The sequence below is a fragment of the Venustampulla echinocandica genome (genome assembly GCF_003357145.1).
Source record: "Venustampulla echinocandica strain BP 5553 chromosome Unknown scaffold_10, whole genome shotgun sequence".
Classification (NCBI taxonomy): Eukaryota; Fungi; Ascomycota; class Leotiomycetes; order Helotiales; family Pleuroascaceae; genus Venustampulla; species Venustampulla echinocandica.
The window spans coordinates 540,491-560,639 of record NW_022474215.1 but is presented as its reverse complement, the minus strand read 5'-3'; the positions used below and the strand labels follow the sequence as shown (position 1 = coordinate 560,639).

Here is a 20,149-nt window from a genome sequence, read left to right as displayed (position 1 = left end):
GTGTATGTATATGCCAATTTCAGGATATTATTCCTTGAAATAGCTCTTTGGGCTTATATTCGTTTCCGAGAACATACCTATTCTATCCCTACTCAGCAAATGCTCGTCAAAGGCCAGGTCAACCTATAAGAACGCATACTAAATTACGCTCCTTCCCCTCCTATCATTTAGCACTTGTCATCTCCCCTGTGCTAACTTCACCACTCCCCTTTCCCTCCCACAACCGCACGCCAAACATCAAAGGCCAATACACCACATACGTAAACCACCACGGCCACGGATCCCAAAACTCCCACATCGCTTCCCTCCAAAATAGCACATGTCCCGCAAACAGCAGCCAACACTGCACCATGGTCCTAATACCCGTCTCCCACTTAAGCACCTTCAAAAACGGCATACAAACAAGGTTCAAAACATCATATCCGAGAAAATAATACCCTTCTATTGCAGGGCTAGGAACCACAATCTGTTGAGGATCTCGATGACCGTTGGCGATACCTGGTGGTTCGTGGCCGGGGAGCAGGGATAGGTATATTTCCGCTAGGTCTTCGCTGGAGTCTGATAATAGGATGGTGGATGCATGGACTCGAGGACTACATGATATGGCGTATATCTTTGTCATTAGGTGCTGGATTTCCGTGGCTGAGACACCGAAATGAGATTCCTCATTATTGGCAATGGCATCGGCGATGAGGAATGTGAGGGAGAGGTGCCCTGTAATGGTGAGGCCGGTTTTGCGTGCGTATTCTGAGGTGTAGGTTTGCATGGCGAGTGAGAGGGCGCTGGTTGAGTAGAGGGGGGCGAAATGTGTGATGTGTGAGGAGGGGGATGGACAGGCGACGAAGGCTTTTAGGGTTCCTTGCAGGATTAGGGAGTGTGTGAGGTATTCTTGGCCGGGTGTGAATTGTTGTAGAATGAAGGGATGGGAAGGTGCTGGGTTTAGATGCCGGATGTGTGATTGTGTTTCTTGGAAGGAGGGTAGAGGGAGGAGTGTGGTATTGGGGTCGTCTGGGTTGACGGGTTTTATGGTGTATTGTTCGTCCTGAGCTTGGGGTTTGGTTGATGAGAGGTCAGGGGGCGATGGATAGAGGATCCTGAGGACTTCCATCTCGGAGGTTATAATGTGAGTGTTTGGGACGTTAAGTCCTAGATTCCGGGTATGCTTTATGAATGAGAGCTCTTCTTGAAGGGTACTCGTAAGGCTGGGGCTGAATTGGATGGCTCTGCATTTCGTCTCTCTCTCAATGACTTCTGCTGCTTCTGCATCTTCCACTGCTGACACAGTGTCTGAGCAGCTTATCCAACCTTCTCTTTCACAATTATGGTAAGCAGGTCTTGGATATATACCACGGCACCGGTATTATGAGCCCGACTAGAAAGCGTGTAGAAGATCTCACTGGACTTGGAGAAATGACCGGCGACGGGAATATAATATGGCTCGAAGTCTGCCCCAATGACACAGTGGCCTGCGCGGTAGAATGCTCGCGCGAGCATAAGACCTTTATCCGTGCCAATTCCCGTGACTAGAACGGTGCGGGGTCTAAATGTCGATGAGGATATCTTTCTCCATTGGCGGTGGCGCTCGATGTGTCTTGAAGTTTTGGTGAAGGGTGATATTATGTGACTAAGGATGGCAACAAGTGTGCAGAGCGGAGCGAAGATTGCGGATAGAAGAATTATAGATATGTTTTGAAGGGTGTGGAAGCGGGTGGGAGAGGAGGCCGTGAGAGGCATGGCGAGTGGTGCTATAACTAATTTAAAAGAGGGGAAATTTAAAGATAATCGTGAAAGCTCATAATGGAGGCTTCTTTAGGACATAAATATCATGCTACTTAGCGACTGTTATGGGAGTAATTGCAATTATACAAATAATATTTCAAATACAATTCTCTTCGTTGTAGCAAATCATCTCGAGTCAACAAAACAGACGTCATCGTCACATGCCCCATGGTCGTTCCTTGCTGGGAAAGTTTATTGTACCTCACTTGAGACCCAGGCACGGCCTGTCCGATTTAAGGGGAAACAAAAACAAAGAGATCGGGGATAGTTTCCACGATGCAACTTTTATGTTGTAAGTTGTTGGTGATTTGTTTGCGCAAGATTTGGACCTTTGAACTGGAACTGGCACTCCCCCTTAACCAATCTCGCTTACTGTGATATCAGGCCGCCTTGAATCGTTGATTTCAATTTCGGACCTCACCTAAACACAACACGCTATGCTACCGGTAAGTGGAGGATTTACAACACTGCCAATGGGAGCTTTTCGCGGAACCTCTTAGCAAATGACTGAATCACATCTACACATGCCCAACCGCCACTTTTTTTACATAATTCTACTCTCTATAAATCGACGATAGCGATGCCGGGTGCCGGTAGGATTCCAAGACTATTCAATTAGTTCTAAATCTCAAGTAAGCTTATCATTTCCTGTTGTTCTAGATCCCTAGTTACAATGGTATCGGAAATCAGGAATATTTTCGGTTAATTGCCTCTCCACACAGACTTTGTATGTAAAAGTGCAATCCGGTTTGAATCGACCTACTAACTCTACTATAATCGCCACCTACCCCTTTATAGGCCTATTTCCTCCCCTGGTCAGGCTACATTGAAGCTATTCTTGCTTTCCTCCCATTTTTTTACCACTCAGTATGCCTCCAAATCGCAGGGGTAACCCCCCACCAGCTTAAGCGCCGAAAATTCGACTTACATCCCCTGCCTCCAAACCTACGGCCAAAGCAAAGGCCTCCAAAGCCTCCAAAGCCTCCCCTGCCGAAGATCCTATATCCTCCAGCCCACCCGAATTGCCTATTAGTGTCGAATCCTCCTCTGAGCCTGCTCCAAAAGCCAGAAAGCCGGGGCCGAAGCCCAAAGTGTATATGGTAACTGCCAACGTTACTATACAACTTGATCGACAGCGCCACCCCATTGCCGTCAAGCCGGTCAACCTTGACTGGTATAACATCTTTAGGGACGATTACAATTCAATATCCGGTATAGCGATCAAGCTAGTAGAGGGATACGCTCGTCGGAGGAAGGTATATGCCACTATAGGTGGTAGAACAAAGTGGAAGTGTTCCTGGGCCCAACCAATCGTCAGAACTGCCTTATTATTGAGAATAATAAGGACAGGGGTAATATGCTCGAGTTGATGGTTATCCAAGGAGCAAGATACAGCTGTATTGAGCTGGTAATACAGTTTGTTACCTATGGGGATGAGGAGGATATACTGTGCAGTACAGATGACCTGGATGTTGCTAGATGGCAAGACCAGGGAGAGAGAAGAAGAAAGCAGAGGTTCCCCCACTAAAACGACTGCTAGTGGACCCGGCAGATACACCGGAGGCACATGGGAGCAGGAAGAGGCCAAGGGCTACGGCCACATCCGACATGCTTAGGACTAGGGCTATGGAGTCAAGTCTTGAGGCAGGGGAAGTGGATACCCGCAAGCAACTATCGGCACTTAATAAATGTCTTTTATCTGGTTGAGGAAGTAACAATCGTCCTATATATAGTATTAAAGATTAACGCGATAGCATGGTATTCAGGCTTTTCGTCGAGTTCTATGGCTTCCCGGAGGACGGATTCGATGGCTTTGACGGTGGAGGGGGGTAGTCGGGGTGCTATAGTGATAAAAATGGGAGGAAAGCAAGAATAGCTTCAATGTAGCCTGACCAGGGGAGGAAATAGGCCTATAAAGGGGTAGGTGGCGATTATAGTAGAGTTAGTAGGTCGATTCAAACCGGATTGCACTTTTACATACAAAGTCTGTGTGGAGAGGCAATTAACCGAAAATATTCCTGATTTCCGATACCATTGTATAGTACGGAGCCTGGTAGATCGCCAACCTCGCGGTGGACGAGCCGGTTTTCACTCCCTGTATGGGGATCGACAAAACTCTTGGATTTACTGTAGAAGTATCTATTAGTGACAGCTCAGCATGGGGCAATTTCCCACTGCGAACAGTTACATGACTTTGGAATATACTTCAGCAATACGAAAAGCGAGGGTTGACCTATCAGGAACAACTAATGTCCCGTATAATATATATTCACTCCACTGCTTGATGTAAATGAATACTCGTAGGTATTGGTTCAACTAATTAGCTATGTAAATGCAAAGCAACAACTTATAATGTATTCGCATACTGGTTTGCTGGTGTCAAGAATTTAGACGATCTGGTGGGGAAATGGCTTCACTGACGTACTCGTACGTCACGAGTGAGACGCGTCTTTCCGCGTCACGCAAAAACCTCCGTTCTTCAACAAATTGTTGTCTAATTATAACAACAAGTTTGTTTGAAATCCGCTGGGCTCGTGGTTTTACATTTAGACTGTTGACATACATAACACATGATCGCCAGCTTGACGCAATTCCTTCTTGAAGATGCCCCTCCCCCGCGCATCTCTCAGCACCTTCCTTACATCCGCAAAGACTCTTCTCTCCAATGCAATCACAAGCCCATCACAACAAAGCTCTCACCTCACATTTGTAATAGGTAATGAATCAGCCGGTACGTTTTGTCGTTTCGTCCTCGTCACTTTTTATGCCTCTCAAGCTAATAAAAATCAATCCAGACCTCGACTCCCTCTGTAGCGCTGTGCTCCTTGCCTATCTACGCACCTATTTCCCAGCCCACGCACCATCCTCAAACCCCACCAGCAACAGCAAACCCACATTCTACATCCCGCTCTCTAACCTCTCCCGTGCGGATCTCTCCCTGCGACCCGAACTCCATCCTGTACTATCCCGCGCGAATTTAAATACTGGCGACCTCCTCACATTATGCGACCTGCCGAAATCACTCGCTGCGAAGAGAACAAGATGGGTACTCGTTGACCACAATGCCATGGCGGGGGAACTTGGGGAGAAGTATGGAGCGCGTGTGGTAGGGGTTGTAGATCACCATGCTGATGAGGGGAAGGAGCTTTTGGAAGAAGATGGCGAGGATAATGAGGGGAAGGTTATACAAACTGTAGGCAGCTGTGCCAGCTTAGTGGTTGAGGAGTGGCGATCGAGGAGGAGGTCGGCTTTAGAGGAGAATCCTGTGTGGGATAGCCAACTGGCTGGGATCGGGCTAGGACCTATTGTGGTCGATACTGCGAATTTGACCTCGAAGGAAAAGACTACAAAGACTGATGTCGAGGCTGTGAAGTTTTTGGACGGCTTGCTGGCGCAAGGTAGTGAGGTGGGGAAGGCTTTTGATCGGAAAAGCTATTATGAAGAGGTCACGAAGGCAAAGCAGGATATTGGTTCGCTCAGCTTATACGATATATTGCGGAAAGATTACAAGCAATGGGGCGAAGCAAGCGGGTCTATAAATATGGGGGTCAGCTCTATCGTGAAAGATATTTCATTCCTAATTAGCAAAGCTGGGGGGGAGAAGAAATTCTGTCTTGAGCTGGAGAGATTTGCCCAAGAAAGAGGACTATCTATTATGGCTGTTATGACGACTTCACATCAAGGGGAGGACTTCAAGAGGGAGTTGCTTGTCTGGGGTCTGGATGAAAAGGGAATGCAGGCTGCAGCAAAGTTCGAGGACGATAACAAGGCGAAACTGGGCTTGGTATGTTGGAATGAGGAAATACTAGACCTGAAGGGAGGGAACGGTTGGAGGAGGTGTTGGTGGCAGGAGCGGGTAGAGAACAGTCGAAAACAAGTGGCCCCGTTCCTGAGGGCCGCAATATCAGAATAATACTCTGAATATGTATATATATATATACTTCGTCTCCCTGATGCCTTATCCTGCATCTGAGAATATAATTTGCCCGTCTAGGTCAGACCACTCGAGACAAGAGTCGGATGACATAAATTGCGGTCTCACCATAGCTACATGCAGGAGTAATCTAGAATTCAAACTCGAATGTGTTATGCGTATATGCTTTATAAAGCCAGAAGTAATTTCCATACGGACGTTGAAAGGAACCCAACGACCTATTTTAGGGAGCCTAACATATATATAAGTCCCAGGGCATATGGTATCCATTCACCACCCTTTAATATATCCTCAGCATCTTGGTCCATTACTCGGCATTTGATTCATGGGTAGAGAGAGAGTAGAATGGCCACAAGATATATACTACATAGGCAGGACCCGGGAGCTTGAGAATGCTGAACGTCACTCCTCGTCATGCGCCGCTTGTCTGTTCAAGTTGAGATTTGACCAAAGTCGATTCATTAGGTAGATTGGTTCTTGTGCCTTCGAGTTTTCAACGACTTGAAACAAGTAAGCCAAAGTACTATCTTGGTACTGTTAGACAAAACTTCTACGGTTCCAAACCAAAAGCGGGTAACTCGAAATAGTGGAAGGGGTTTTCTTGCTCAGTACGATTAGGTACCTACCTGGATTGGGGCAGGCCGAATGCAGAGAGATACTATATCACCCACATATTCTTTGAAAGGCCCGTCTCAAGCAAATTACATGGGCCCCGACTCGAATCGGTAAACGAACGCATCACTGAACACGACATTCAATATCATAAACGAGATTTTCAACCTTTCTGGGCGGGTTTTGTCGAGATATTTTGGGCTAGATCATGTAAAACCTGGCAGGGAGGTCATGTTTCTTTGGGCTTCGTTCCAGGTTGCAAAGCGAGTTCTTTTATTCGAATCTAGCTCAAGAAAGTCCATTCCAGTTTCCATGCAACCAACAACGCCCATAAACCCTAGACAATCCCTTATGCTTGGGTGGTCTTAGCAGCAGCCTGGTTGGGGTTGACCTTCTTTCCATCCTTGTTGTACCGGACGCGGGGAGGTGGTGCTCTGTTGCGGCGGCCCTCGCGGGAGCGGACACTGTAAGAGAATTGTTAGCCCTTGTGTTCTATTGTATACGGATGTTCGACCAAGGTTCATCTCAAGTGCGTGACGTACCGAACAATCTTGCCATGGATAGCGCAAGAGACACAGTACTGCAGCTTGAGGTACATCTTGGGAACTGTGTATTCAGGGAACACTGATGCGTCCGAGATATCGCCTGTAACAAAAGAAGTTAGCCAAATTGCTCAACACTCGTTATCCGCATCACCAGCATATCCGCCGCTCCCCAAGAAAAGCGCCAGCATCTTCTATACTCACGAATAGCCGCCGACTCTACCATGTTCCTTATGGTGAATCTCTTAATTGCTTTATCTTTTGGAGTGCATCTGCTGCAGTTGGAGCATCTAATTGGATTAACGTGGCCGCGGCCCTTCTTATTTCGACCGTTACTGGCGCGCTTCTTAACCATCTTGAAGTTGTTGGGATGTGGTGATGTTGTGATGGAGTTGAGGATGGAGTTGGATGGAGGAGGTTGAAGGAAGATAGAATCGCAAATAATGAGGAAGGTGCGGGACGCTAGGTAAAGTTAAGCGAGATCGGGCACGTGCCCAGACTGGATCAAATATTTGGGAGAGAGCTGACCTCGGGCCGGATGTTGACCTAATCATCCGCCTCTGGCAACCTCGCGGACTTTTAGGAAATGCATCCTCGTTTAATCAACTAATCTTACACCCAATCACTTGCCTCTTCAATACCGAACAATCGACATGGAACAACTGTTCATTCTGTACCTTGTCAACCGTACTGATCGTAAATATTAGTACACGCATTTCGTTAGTGTTTTGGAGGCACTGAAAATAGATAGTAAGAGTTGATTAATTCTGGTAATGGAGGTAGAGGAGAAGTCCTTGTTATATATAGGTAAAAGTGGCCCATTTTTGCTACATGTGGCGTATACCTGAAACTCCTGATTTCGGCGTCGCCGAAATTCAATACATTTCGACATTGTCGGCTCATGAGATAGCGATATCGATAGCAGCGAAGCCAGCTACATACTTTATTTAAGATAGGAACTTACATTAGGTAGGTACCTGAGCAGTTCGCGCCTTTGTGACCCTCTTGGGAACGTTTTCAATCCCAAGCCCACCAAAAAGAAAAAGGCCCCAGCTCTTAAAAACTTCCAACCTGCCGTTGGTGCTACAAGAAAGGCTCCCCCTTGTAACATAACATATAATATAATGTTACAACTCCTACTCTATAAGTTGCCATTGACAGGGGTATATGCATTGACAGTGTATATTCGATTGACAGGTATCTATACAATTGACAGAGGTATATACTCTTGACAATGTACAGGCTTTCCGAACTTAACCAACTGGGTAATTTGAGGCGCTCCCAAGCTGTGTTACATATCATGTCCGTAGCACCAGCATCATCGGCATTCTGCAACAGCTCATGAAGGACGGTGCCACCAGCATCATCGGCATTCTGCAACAGCTCACGAAGGACGGTGCCACCAGCATCATCGGCATTCTGCAACAGCTCATGAAGGACGGTGCCACTGGCCGGATAGTCCCGACATATATTCTTCAGGGCCGTTGTCAGGCGCTGGACTTGGGCATTCTGAGCGATAGGCTGAAGCACCATTTCGACCTCGAATATCTTGTGCCTCTGTCAAATCCACTAGCCGGATAGTCCTGACATATGTTTTTGAGGGCCGTTGTCAGGCGCTGGCCTTGGGCGTTCTGAGCGGTAGGCTGAAGCGCCATTTCGATCTCGCAAATCTTGTACCTGTCTCCAAGTTGATATTTGTTGAAGTACAAAGCTAAACTTTCAGTATGAGGATGAAAATAACTGTTGGTTGGAGCCACGTTCAAATTCCTCCAACATGGGATCTGGATTTGAAGTTGAAGGTGGAGGCGACGGTGAGGGAGAATTAAAAACACCAACCCAGGGACGTGGCTGTTGTAGAAGGGTGTAGTGGCTCGCCAACGGGCACCTGATTGCATGATTTGGTTGCCGCCTATCCGACATACTTGACCAACATAACTAACCCCTCCTTGCTAACAAAGCCTTGGAAGCCTGAGTTGTATATATTGTTGGGGTCTCTCGGAATGATTTCAGGTTTACCCCCTACCCATCTGACATTCTTCGCCTTCGGGAACATGTCCTTCATCAGCAACAGAAGCGGACGGATTGTGGCCTGTAGAGATTAGTACGGTCCGTAAATAGTCTGTATTTATACTTACAGTAGATGGGGGTAAACTGCAGGTCCTGGGGGGCGGCGGGGTTAGGTGTGGTGGGGGAGGCAGCAGCACCAAAGCCAGGAGACCCAACAGCCAGGGCAGGAGACGCGGAACCACCAAGAGCAGGAGGGCCTAGATCGATTTTGTTGGCTGTCGTAGTAGTAGCAATGATACCCGCGAGCTATTGGGGGGTGGGGAGAGGGCCTATACTAGTTAGTTGCGGTCTGTAACACGTCTGACAGTCTGATACTTACGTAGGGAGTAGCGCGATCTCTCGCTGCCGTAATAGTAGTTAGTGCAACTGCCGGACAGCAAATCTACCACAACCACGTAACCAACCTGTAGACTGGCAGCTCTGCTATAGTACGAGCACGGGACCGCAGCAAGGGAAGCAATAGAATCGGCTAGAGCAGCTTATATATTATCGGGCCGGGCAGCGGAGCGGAAAGTGCAGCCTAGGCGTAGTATAGTATTACGGATTGGGGGCTGAGCCGCAAGAATTGACATGGCAGGCAGGCGGGCAGCGGGTCTGTTAGGGTCAGTAATGATCCGTAAGAGTTGCAGCTGTTCAGCTTACCTAGGGTAGTAACAGCAGCCAGGGGAGGTAGCAGGGAGCACAACAACGAACTCAGTAGCTGTAGTAGTAGCAGGTAGATCTGTTACAGTCAGTATATGGTCTGTGAGGGTTGTGGCTATTCAGCTTACTGGTGGCAGTAGTATTTGGGGAAGGGGAAGAGGGAGGGGGTTGGCTAGTACAGGTGAGGCGATGCTGAGCTACAGGAGGGGCCGTTTCTAGAGCTACATATGTTAGAATAGCTTTGTGGATAGAGTATAAATCAGCTTACAGGGTAATAGAGGTATTATAATAGCAGTGTATAGGGGGTAGGGGATGGTGAGAGAGGGAGTGAGAATTTGTGAGGTATGAGAGGCCAGTGCAGGTCACCTCGACATGACGTTGTCCCAGCCGACTACATCGACGGCCACTTCTGTCGATTTCAAATCGGTTTACAGCACCGTCTGCCTCGTTGAAATTGATGAACTCAACATAGCAGTCCAATGTCTTGCTGGTCGCACGCTCCATGATGATATGGACAGGCTCATGCTCGCTCGTTTGACCATCTTCGCACTGCGTCCAAGGAATGCTATAACCTGATCAATTACAATATATATTGACTGGTTGCAATGAAGTTTGTTGAAGTTTGTTGAAGTTTGTTGAAGTTTGTTGAAGTTTGGAGATTTTGAAGATGGGCTGGTTAAAATTAGACTTTTAACTTCAAGCTATCTTCTTAGCTATAACATCTATAAACCTCGAAACGCAGGATACAGCTTCCTGGGCATCACTACCTAAGGTAGGTAGGTAGTGGCAATGTTACAGTCACCTGACCTGCAATAGCGCACGCACCCTGTACCCCGCTAACTTTTGTATCGTACCTAGGTACCTTGGGTAGCTATAGCTTCCTTATTCAGACGTATTCCACCCTTTAATATCCATCAAATAGAGCACCCTAAGCCGACAAGCCATGCACTCTTCGAGCTGTGATATAGTAGCAATGTCTTTCGATTCATAAATCTAGTAATCAATTCGAATCGATCTCGAGCTGCTTGCTTCTACATTACCGCGAACTCGACACTCTCCCGTTCAGGTTTCGAAGCTTTTCAATCAGATTCATCTACCTAGGTAGGGAACAGTACCCCGGCGAGGTGCGGATATGGCCACGCCAACGCCTCCTCTTATGCGGCCTAGATGAAGTCGGGTTGAGGAGACCGTCGAAACAATCCCCGACAACGCGACGCAAAAGCATGATTCCTACCAGCGTTGCTCCGATCCGGAAGCACCTCAACGGGCAGAGAACATCGTTCCAGGCCACTTCCAGCAATCGCCTCACCAAAGCTCAGAATTACTAGACTCGGTACTACATCGAGCTCCATCATATCCTCTATCTCCGCCATCCGGTCCTCGAGCACACCGTCACCAGTTCTACGACGACGTTCGCCCAATTCTACCTCTCGTTCCTCAGTACAAACTAGCTAACGAGTTTAGATCGGAAAGACTATCTACCCGCACGACAAGAAACGCCAGAACCAAAAGGCACTGCAAACCCCGCATCCGAACAAGATCCTCTCTACAATCACTTTCGCCTTATCGTCAAGCATCGCCTAACAATTTCACCTTACTCTCAGCACCTGTACCATCTCGTAAGCAGTACAGAGTTGACTTGACCAATCCGAACTGGAACCTTCGCGAACAAGCATACTCCAGCTCTCATCACTCTTCGGTACCCACCCTCCAGCAGTCCCTTGACTCACTTCGCCTATCGGACGCTGCCAGTATGGCCGAGCAATATGCAATCGACAAATGGGCAGCGGGTGTCGCTACTATAATTGTGAGTATAGGGATGGTCGCCGCTCGACGCGGCCAGCGAAGACGGATCTCTGTGCCTGTACGGGGCGCTGGCTACGAACTAGCTATACGTCCAGCAAGTCTTTGTCTAAACTGAACAGAGAACGCAGTCACTGAGGTAGCTAGTTATAAGTATTGCCTGCTATTACAGCTGGATAAAGGCCGCATCTCAACTCCTACAAGTATAGCTACGGTACAAAACAGATACTATGATACATTCCTTTGTACGCGACTCAGGCTTTATGAGCTAACGACGAATACTTTTCGAGCAAGAACCCCTCTTTCGACGACCGACAATCCTACGAGCGATATAGAGCGAAGTTGATAAGGGCGATACGAGAAGACAGAATTATGAGGGGACGTGGCTGTTAGAACTAGCTCTCTATAACTCCTAGGACAATCAACGGCGTGGAGGATCCTTTGTAGGCATAACCTAAGGATAGTCTCTCGGCTATTAGGCGGTTCTCGGTCGATTTAGGATCTTGGGAAAGAGGCTATTACTTGGTTAGTAGATCTAGTACCGGGGTTGAGAACAATACAACTAACCGTTACAAACTCAATAGGACGGGTGGCGATATGTTCCACCAGCTGACGCATAAAATGCTTTCTACTAAGGTTACTACAAGGGAGACTTTGTAGTATAATTCCTATAAGCTTAGCACGTCTTCAGAAATTCGGCCTACTATAGCCCTAAGACGAGAATCAATATCATCGCCAGTCAACGCCAGCCCCAGCTCAACGTCAGCCCATGCTATTCGTGGAACAGAAACCAAACCAAGTACGTTCCGTTCCCGGCCCGGCGGTCACGACACGCAAGCTCCGAGCATCCGTGCTAGAATGTGATGGCAAGACATCAGTCACTACATACACCGACCGACTCTAAGTAGCTGGCGAATGAGTACGGCGAAGGCGAAATACCAGCCGAACTCCTGACAGCCCTTTAGGGAGACGCACAAAATTGGTACGAGGCCACTCTGCTCCAGGAATGGACCTCCCCTTGGCAAGCAGTTCCAAACAAGCGCTATCGCCACGATTCGCCGAGCAGGCTCACTTTTTCGCTACAGAGGGCAAGCTATCCCTCCGACAATACCTTACAAGAGAGCAAGGGCTCTACGTCGAATCCGGTCAACTTGAGGAAAATCTTGTCGTCCCACGCCTACATAAAGGCGTCGACCCAACCCTCGTAGTTATCGTGCCAGTCACCGGTACCAGTAATAGACTCGACGATTTACTTGACGCGGTACATGCGACCGAGGATCCCTCTCGGGCAAAACGTCTCATAATAGGAAGCAGACACAAGAGGCTTTTTAATTAGCTGCAGAACGCACCCCGAAAAGAAACCCGTCGATTCGCTCCTGGCCCAGAGGGACGCTACGAGTCCCGAGCAGACTATACACCCCGTTTCCCCACGCCCCGATATGACATTCTGCTGCTAAATCAGACTCGAAAATTGCAGGCAAATATCGAAGGTCGACGATGCAGTGAAGCGTGCTCTGACGGATCCAGGGCACCACTTCGATTATTCTTTTGAGGCAAAGATTGAGTATCGATCTACCGGACAACCAAAAAAGACTATATTTTATTATCTACTATAGTGTACCTGTGGTATATATGCCACAAAGACTTCGCTATTGGGCTAAAGATATTTTCAAGGATCGGGTTTTGTGCCCTCAAAGTCTCGTTGATATGAAAAATCAAGCGCCGCCCTAGTAAGGTCCATACCAGCGCAGATGCCTTGTTCCGGTTACAGCGCGCCTCCGCTGTCGACTATACGCGCATTATTCCCCCGGCCATCAAAGACGATAATATCCAGATCCAATATGTCGAAACCGTCCCGATCCAGACTGGGGCACGGGCGTTGGCCCAGCAACCTCCAATATCGCCCCGACCGCCATGACAACCTTAAGCGAACTTAAAATCAACGTCGTAGTACTCAGGTACTCGTATCACCAAGCGCACTCTCGAGCGAGCTAGGAGGCTCCCAAGAACTAGAATAGTCCACACCTGCCACACCGATTTCCACCTTATATATTCACCTGGGACTGATTAAGGAGATCGCAAAGCATTTCCGAGAGATAAATCTTTCGGCAAGCTGTATGCCAAATTCGTCACCTTATACAATACCACGCGGAATCCCCCACTGGGCCAGTAACCACTTTTGAGAGTTTCCGCCGCGACTGCCTAACTAAACTACCGCTTTTCGGCGATATCGACAATCGCGAGCGGCTCTGTGTTCTTATAAAGTGCCACCGCACGGTTTTTAAGATAGCCTACGACAGTCGAACACATGTCAGGATTGACCGCACATACCAATTCCCCCACCAACATATCTTTATTCCCAAGCTTCGAATCCAGACCATTGAATACGTTGCCCACTGCCCGACACGTCGGCAAGCGAAACCGAGTCGCAAGCTCCCCTGGGCCGACCTCCACCCTATTACGCACCCGGAGCGGCCTCTGTCTGTTATATACCTCAACTTCATCGACGCCCTCCCGTTATCACATACACCCGATGATCTCGGTCGAACATCTCGAGCCAGCCACCCCTGACCATACAATCGGTCCGTCCCCGATCCAGGGCCGATCGCAGTAGACTAGACGGCGAGGAGCGATATATCATTGACCAGATACTAGACAAAGAGACTCGGAAGCTTCCAGGGAGACGACGTGAACCATTTTACCAGGTCAAGTGGTTGGGATACGAAGGACCTGACGTGGGAACCCGCATCCGAACTTCGCCGATGCGTTCCTCAACTCACTTGCACATTTGATAGACAACGATCAGTCCAGCTATTGCTACAATCACGACAAGATACCATCGTCCGGAATGACGTTAAACTACCATGTCGATCACTCTGCAACGAGCGTGCCACCCTGACATTAACTAGTAATAGAATTATCTTCTACAAGCTAGAGTAGGGCCGCGGCTACGGGTTCTTAATTCAACAAGAAACAAACCATTCTAATTATTCCTACAACGACGGCAAGATACTATCGCTTGGAATGACGTTAAACTATCGGATCGCTCCGCAACGAGCGTGCCACCTTGACATTAACTAGTAATAGAAGTCTCTTCTACAAGCTAGAGTAGGGCCGCGGCTACGGGTTCTTAATTCAACACGAAACAAACTATTTCAACTATTGCTATAACGACGACAAGATACTATCGCCCGGAATGACGTTAAACTACCATATCGGATCGCTCTGCAACGAGCGTGCCACCTTGACATTAACTAGTAATAGAAGTCTCTTCTACAAGCTAGAGTAGGGCCGCGGCTACGCGGTTCTCAATTCACTATCGACGCAAATGGGTCACTCTGTTTGTTTGCTCTGTTTGTTTGTTTGCTCTTTTATCATGCTCACTACGAGGCTCCTAGCGAAGGCGGTCAGAGCCTTTGTTTACCCTCGCTTCGATGTTGCTCATATTCGCGTACCGGCGCCCGATGTGTATATCTTCGCTTTCGCGTCCCACTCCTCTTCCCTTCTCTCTCCTTCAACACAAACCTCAACACTCTACAACGCAACACCACTTCACTTCAAGCACTTTCTAAACACACTCAAACACATTCAAGCACCATCCTGCCCAAGTCATTATCTCTTCTTCTCGATACACGCGTCTTTCGCACCCCTTCTTCACTTCCGATCTCACTTCCCCTTGCCTTGCCTCGAACCATCTCTCACGATGGCCGACTCAGCCGGATCTAAGCTGAACTATGACCGCGTCATTTCCCTTGCAGCCTGCGTGTTGGTTAATGGTATCGCCTTCGGCGAACCATTCCAAACCAGCCTGAAGGGCAATGACGCGTCCAAGTTTCCTACTGTCCGCTTCCTCCCCTCGTATAGCGAGCCCGGCCTCCGTTCCAACATTGGCATCTCCTTCACAGCCAGCCGTCATCACGATTCCGCGGACACGGCCGTGGCTGACAAGACCAATCCACTCGGACACGCGCACCATGCAATCTTCGTCGACTGCCATGGCCGAACTATTCGTGACGTTACCATCACCAAAGCCTCTGTCGAAGGTCTTCCAGCCGCTTTTAACTGTACCGACTTCGACCCAGTCGGAAAAGCTTTCCTCACCTTCAAGAGCGACGCGCCGTTGACAAAGGGTCTGGCCGTCCCCCAGCTTCATACCGACGCCTTGACCTCGACTATGCGGGCTATCGCCACCGAGATCGACTCCACCATTACAGCTAAGGCTCCCCTGGCCTTCTTCTGTATCATCAGCCCACACCGGTACGGCTCCCGTTTCATCAGCTCGCTGACTACCAAGATCGCCGCCGACATCGACGAGGACCCGCTCTACCCCTGGTCAAAGAACTCCCCCGCTCATCATCAACTGGAGCTGAACAATATTCACCCAGTCCACGACCGCCCACCATTCTCTATGGAGAATTTCATCGTGGCTCCCCGTTCCCAATATGCCGACAGACTGGACATGCAGGTCCCAATCGTGTACGGTGAAGTCGGCGAGCACGAATATGAAATGGGCATTCGGGAGGAATGGACCGAGGCCCTCTTTGCAACGGTGTTCGCGCCTATCCCGGGCTCAGCTTTCGCAGCCAATGCCAATGACAACGCGCTCCCCAAGCTCATCCTCGCCTACATCTCTCTGCTAGGCAAGGACATCCCCAAACCGCAGCCCGGCGATCGCTTCAGCGTTTATATGCCGTTCCCCATCCCCGATTGTCCCGAATACGACGGCCCAGACCGTAAGAAATCCCGATCTATCGATGACAACGACTACGACTACGCGGATTTCGACCCCGAAGACATGGATACCGCCGCGGGCGACGGCGAGGAGATCATCGCACCAGACGCTGCAGCCGGCACCGCCATCAAGCTCCTGCATGCCCAAGATGCCGACCTGCTGCGCGAAGACCGACTGCTCCACACCTGGGTCGGCACCGTGGTTCAAGTCATGCCTGACACCCCAGCCGGCGTTCTCATCTTGATATGCGAGAGACCTACCGATGTTAGATGGATGGGGAAGAAGGACCCCCCTCGTGTAGCCACCATCATCCCCTTTATGCCACATAAGTTTCGCAACGCCGAGCGCCTGGGGCTCGAAATCCAACAACAACTGGATACACACCCACATGAACTGAAGATCGCTCCCTTGTTTAGCGACAAGACTTTCAAGGACATCATCCGGACGACCAGCATTTTCTTCAAGCTAATGGACCGTCCTAGCAACTCAACTCAAATCAATGTCCACTTGGCCCATTACCTCCTCTCCTTCAACAAGAATCTCGCGTATCCGGTACTTGATTTCTTTCACCCGGATATTGCTGGTAACAATTGGGCGAGATATACCGATGATCTTTCACCTTACCAGAAGGAGGTGTTTGACGAGGCCCTTCAACGTATCGAGCACGGCATGTTGTTTATTGAGGGCTGCGTCGGCTCGTCAAAATCCACCTTGGCTGCTATCCTTTCCACAATCCTGGTCGCTAGTGGCCGACACTCAGCCCCAATCCTTATGGTCCAGGAGACAAATGTGGGCGTCGATCATCAGGCATTACAACTGGCAGCTCGCTTTAACCGATATGGACTTGGGAAGAAACTTATCATTCGTGTTGGTTCCTTGCCCGAAGAAACTCAACGTTTTATCAGCCGGGTTCATCCTACCGAGTTTAAGGAACGTTTCCGCTCCGATACCAACGACGTCGACCTTGCCGAGTTTGCGGCACTCGGTCTGCTCAATGACTACGGACAGGCCTATAGCGACGACCGGCAGCAAGGAGATAAGCGTTTTAAGGAGGAGTGCGCAAATTTAACGCTGCACGAAGCAATGTGGAAACGACTCCACGAATATATGGACTGCAACAAAAACTACTTCTCATTGCTAGCTGCGCTCAATACCCAGGCCGATAGTCCCGATGACGTCCAATTCTCTCCCGCTGAGGTTACAGCCCTCCTAACCAGCCTGCGCCGCGATACTCTGGCGGCAGCCGATGTAGTGCTTTGCACCACATCGATTGCCTTGCGTCCAGCCATCGCCGACGCTATTGCCCGACCTACCGCACTGTTCCAAGATGAGGCCTGCAAGGCCAAGCCAAGCTCTACGTACGGCCTCATTGGCCTGTACAGACCACAAACCTTTTACGCATTGATTGGCGACTCCCGCCAGCTAGGACCCTATTTTATCACAGCAGACAATCCGGAGTTCCCCAACCCTTTCTACCGTGCGGCCACTCTATCGGTCCTAGCGCGCGCCCGGGATCACCGGCTCCCAATCCTTACATTCTACGAACAGCATCGCATGTGGACGCCGTACTTGACCAGCTGGCTCTCGCATCGTGCCTACCATGGCATGATGCGGGACGGCAACCGCGACCGGGCACCCATTGCACAAGTCCAATTTGTCTATGACTTCCTTGTGACTAGATTTGGAATCAAGAAGCGCGAAAACTTCGTTGTGATTGAAACGAACGGCAGCAGGTCGTTCAAGGAGGAAGGCAGCACATCACTGCAAAATCTCCACCATGTCGCGCTAGTAGTACAGATCATGCGGGACTTCAAGAGCTACATCGACGATGCAGACACCAGCTTCAACAGAAGCGACTTCTCAGTTGTTCATCTGACTCCATACAAGAAACAACAAACGCTGGTCGAAGAAGCTATTAGATTCCTCCATGATAGTCGCTTTAGATCACTCACTGTGGTTGGGGCACAAGGAATTACTGCAGGACTCGTGATTTTCGAGATCCCGAATGAACGGCTCTCGGCCTTTGTTAACGAATACAAGGCATTCCTCGTCGCGATGACCCGACACTCTGCCGGGGTTATCGTCATTGTCACAGAATCCGCCATCGATCCGTCTACTTACAGCATGACAGCCGACAGAATGTACCGGAACCCTAGAGTCAACAATATTTACGCACTCTATGGAGTAGGCTTAGACCTAGGCAACGTGTTCTACACCGACGTTCCTGATATCTCGAAATGCAACAAATGTGGTGCCATAGGTCATCAACGCGCCGACTGTTCTACGAATGCCAAATGTTACAACTGTCTCGAGTTGGGCCATGGTTATCGGGACTGCCCAGATGAGAAGCTGCGAGATCCGCCCAAGATGGATCCAACTCGTCTAGCCTCAATTATCTGTCACAACTGCAGCCAAATGGGACACATGAAGCCCGATTGTCCAGGATGTAAAGTCTGTAAGACAGCTGAGCACGCCTATGCCGACTGCCCACAAAAGTTCTGCAAGACATGCCAGACGAGTAGTCATTGGACTATCGGTTGTCCTAAGATTAACATATGTTCGCGATGTGGCACTGCCGGTCATCAACGCAAGGCATGTACGGAAACCTTAACCCGCTCACGCCGAGCTGCATACAAAGTCATCCAGCACAACAACACGACTTGGAATGATGAAAACCCACAGTTCCAACGTGACTTGCAGGCTACCATGCATCTATCGATCACTTTCATCAGCCCCAACAGCCTGCAACATGGTGCGGCCACCTCCGACGAGCAAGAGCGAATCCAGCTCGCATATGCAATCGCCGAGTCCAAGATCACCGCCAACCATAAACGCCGATTTTCGGATTCTCGTATACTCAAGCCGGACCCTCTCACACTTCAAGCAGCAAATACTATCACATCGAGCAGCACTTTCCTGCAGGAGGCTGCCATTGACGATGAGCAAGAACGTATCCAAGTATTTGCCGCGATCGAGCTTTCCAAACAATCGAGACAGCAGCATTCGTTTACGACTACAGACGGTCTCGATTCACTGCATGGATCCAGCTTCACGGTGGAGGATGCCCGACGTATTATCAATGAGTACGGCAAGCCTCAGGACGCTACATCACCTAATCCGGTATATATCAAGTGGATGTGTGCATTAGCAGCATCGTGGCACCAGGAACTTCTTCAGAACGCGACCGACGATACGAAGATCGATATCTGGTATACCCTACCAACCTATAGCCCCTTCCGCAGTATGCCTCCATTGCATATTTTAAGAGCCGGGTCCAAATTCATTGTACAAGGCAATCGCAGGGACGGCTCAGTTTGCTATCTGCTAGCTTACGAATGGCAGGATGGAAGCACCCATCACCTCTCGTGGCTTGACAAGGCTCAGCCAGCCACCCTGCTGCACCCAGAGCACTCCGACGGATTCACTACGTTGCCCAATTTCATCACTGACGTGACTGCACTCGGCGATTGGAGAGAGGGTTGGTACTCTGACATTGCCCAAGCAAACATGGACGTAGGCATCGACGAAGAAGACTCAGTGCCCGAATTCGAGATCACGGTTAAAGACGTGGAGGACACGGACGTGGGCAGCAATACTGCAGGAGAGCCTGAGCAGCAGGAAGTACAGGAGGAAGTACAGCGGGCCGATGAAGGCGATAGTTGGACTGATACCGGAGATATGGGTAATGGTTGGACAGATGCGGAACACACCGATAATGGTTGGGAGAGCACTGGAGACCAAGGCGGGTGTGGATGGTAAATACATAGGAGGATGGTTGATATGGCGGATTCGCTCGGCGTTCTATACCCCTTTTCCCCTTTTCCCGTTTTCTTTCTTTCTCTTCTACTGGCTTTTTCTTTTTAGTATATGTACTGCAGGGTTATCCGAGACGCGCGGAGGAGGAGGGTCATCCACGGCCAACACACTACCCATCACCTTCGCAACCCTCGACCAGCAGAGCATTTTCTTTCCTTCCCAAGTCTACATATCGCTGGATCACGATTAATGCCAATCCACAAACATCGCTGGATCACGATT

The 20,149-nt window shown here is 49.3% G+C and overlaps 7 protein-coding genes across 7 annotated transcripts; 3 read left to right on the top strand and 4 right to left on the bottom strand.

Annotated features, from left to right (window-relative positions):
- Nucleotides 1-163: 163 nt before the first annotated feature.
- Nucleotides 164-1,734, bottom strand: BP5553_09344 (uncharacterized protein; the record flags this gene model as incomplete). The annotated part of the gene is made up of 2 exons (XM_032017967.1): nucleotides 164-1,272; nucleotides 1,398-1,734. 2 exons carry the CDS (start codon nucleotides 1,732-1,734, stop codon nucleotides 164-166), a joined length of 1,446 nt encoding a protein of 481 aa, XP_031865874.1.
- A 914-nt stretch (nucleotides 1,735-2,648) lies between these two features.
- On the top strand, nucleotides 2,649-3,395 carry BP5553_09343 (uncharacterized protein; the record flags this gene model as incomplete). The annotated part of the gene is made up of 3 exons (XM_032017966.1): nucleotides 2,649-2,667; nucleotides 2,737-3,035; nucleotides 3,240-3,395. The coding sequence occupies 3 exons, from the start codon at nucleotides 2,649-2,651 to the stop codon at nucleotides 3,393-3,395; spliced, it is 474 nt and encodes a 157-aa protein (XP_031865873.1).
- A 988-nt stretch (nucleotides 3,396-4,383) lies between these two features.
- On the top strand, nucleotides 4,384-5,803 carry BP5553_09342 (uncharacterized protein; the record flags this gene model as incomplete). Its single annotated transcript, XM_032017965.1, has 3 exons — nucleotides 4,384-4,510; nucleotides 4,575-5,563; nucleotides 5,774-5,803. 3 exons carry the CDS (start codon nucleotides 4,384-4,386, stop codon nucleotides 5,801-5,803), a joined length of 1,146 nt encoding a protein of 381 aa, XP_031865872.1.
- An 871-nt stretch (nucleotides 5,804-6,674) lies between these two features.
- BP5553_09341 (40S ribosomal protein S26) lies at nucleotides 6,675-7,222 on the bottom strand (the record flags this gene model as incomplete). Its single annotated transcript, XM_032017964.1, has 3 exons — nucleotides 6,675-6,789; nucleotides 6,868-6,970; nucleotides 7,072-7,222. 3 exons carry the CDS (start codon nucleotides 7,220-7,222, stop codon nucleotides 6,675-6,677), a joined length of 369 nt encoding a protein of 122 aa, XP_031865871.1.
- A 786-nt stretch (nucleotides 7,223-8,008) lies between these two features.
- On the bottom strand, nucleotides 8,009-8,400 carry BP5553_09340 (uncharacterized protein; the record flags this gene model as incomplete). The annotated part of the gene is made up of 2 exons (XM_032017963.1): nucleotides 8,009-8,068; nucleotides 8,101-8,400. 2 exons carry the CDS (start codon nucleotides 8,398-8,400, stop codon nucleotides 8,009-8,011), a joined length of 360 nt encoding a protein of 119 aa, XP_031865870.1.
- Nucleotides 8,401-8,879: 479 nt separating this feature from the next.
- Nucleotides 8,880-10,080, bottom strand: BP5553_09339 (uncharacterized protein; the record flags this gene model as incomplete). Its single annotated transcript, XM_032017962.1, has 7 exons — nucleotides 8,880-8,956; nucleotides 9,003-9,180; nucleotides 9,254-9,276; nucleotides 9,476-9,528; nucleotides 9,577-9,655; nucleotides 9,705-9,797; nucleotides 9,954-10,080. The coding sequence occupies 7 exons, from the start codon at nucleotides 10,078-10,080 to the stop codon at nucleotides 8,880-8,882; spliced, it is 630 nt and encodes a 209-aa protein (XP_031865869.1).
- A 5,002-nt stretch (nucleotides 10,081-15,082) lies between these two features.
- On the top strand, nucleotides 15,083-19,870 carry BP5553_09338 (uncharacterized protein; the record flags this gene model as incomplete). The annotated part of the gene is made up of 1 exon (XM_032017961.1): nucleotides 15,083-19,870. One exon carries the CDS (start codon nucleotides 15,083-15,085, stop codon nucleotides 19,868-19,870), a length of 4,788 nt encoding a protein of 1,595 aa, XP_031865868.1.
- Nucleotides 19,871-20,149: the final 279 nt, after the last annotated feature.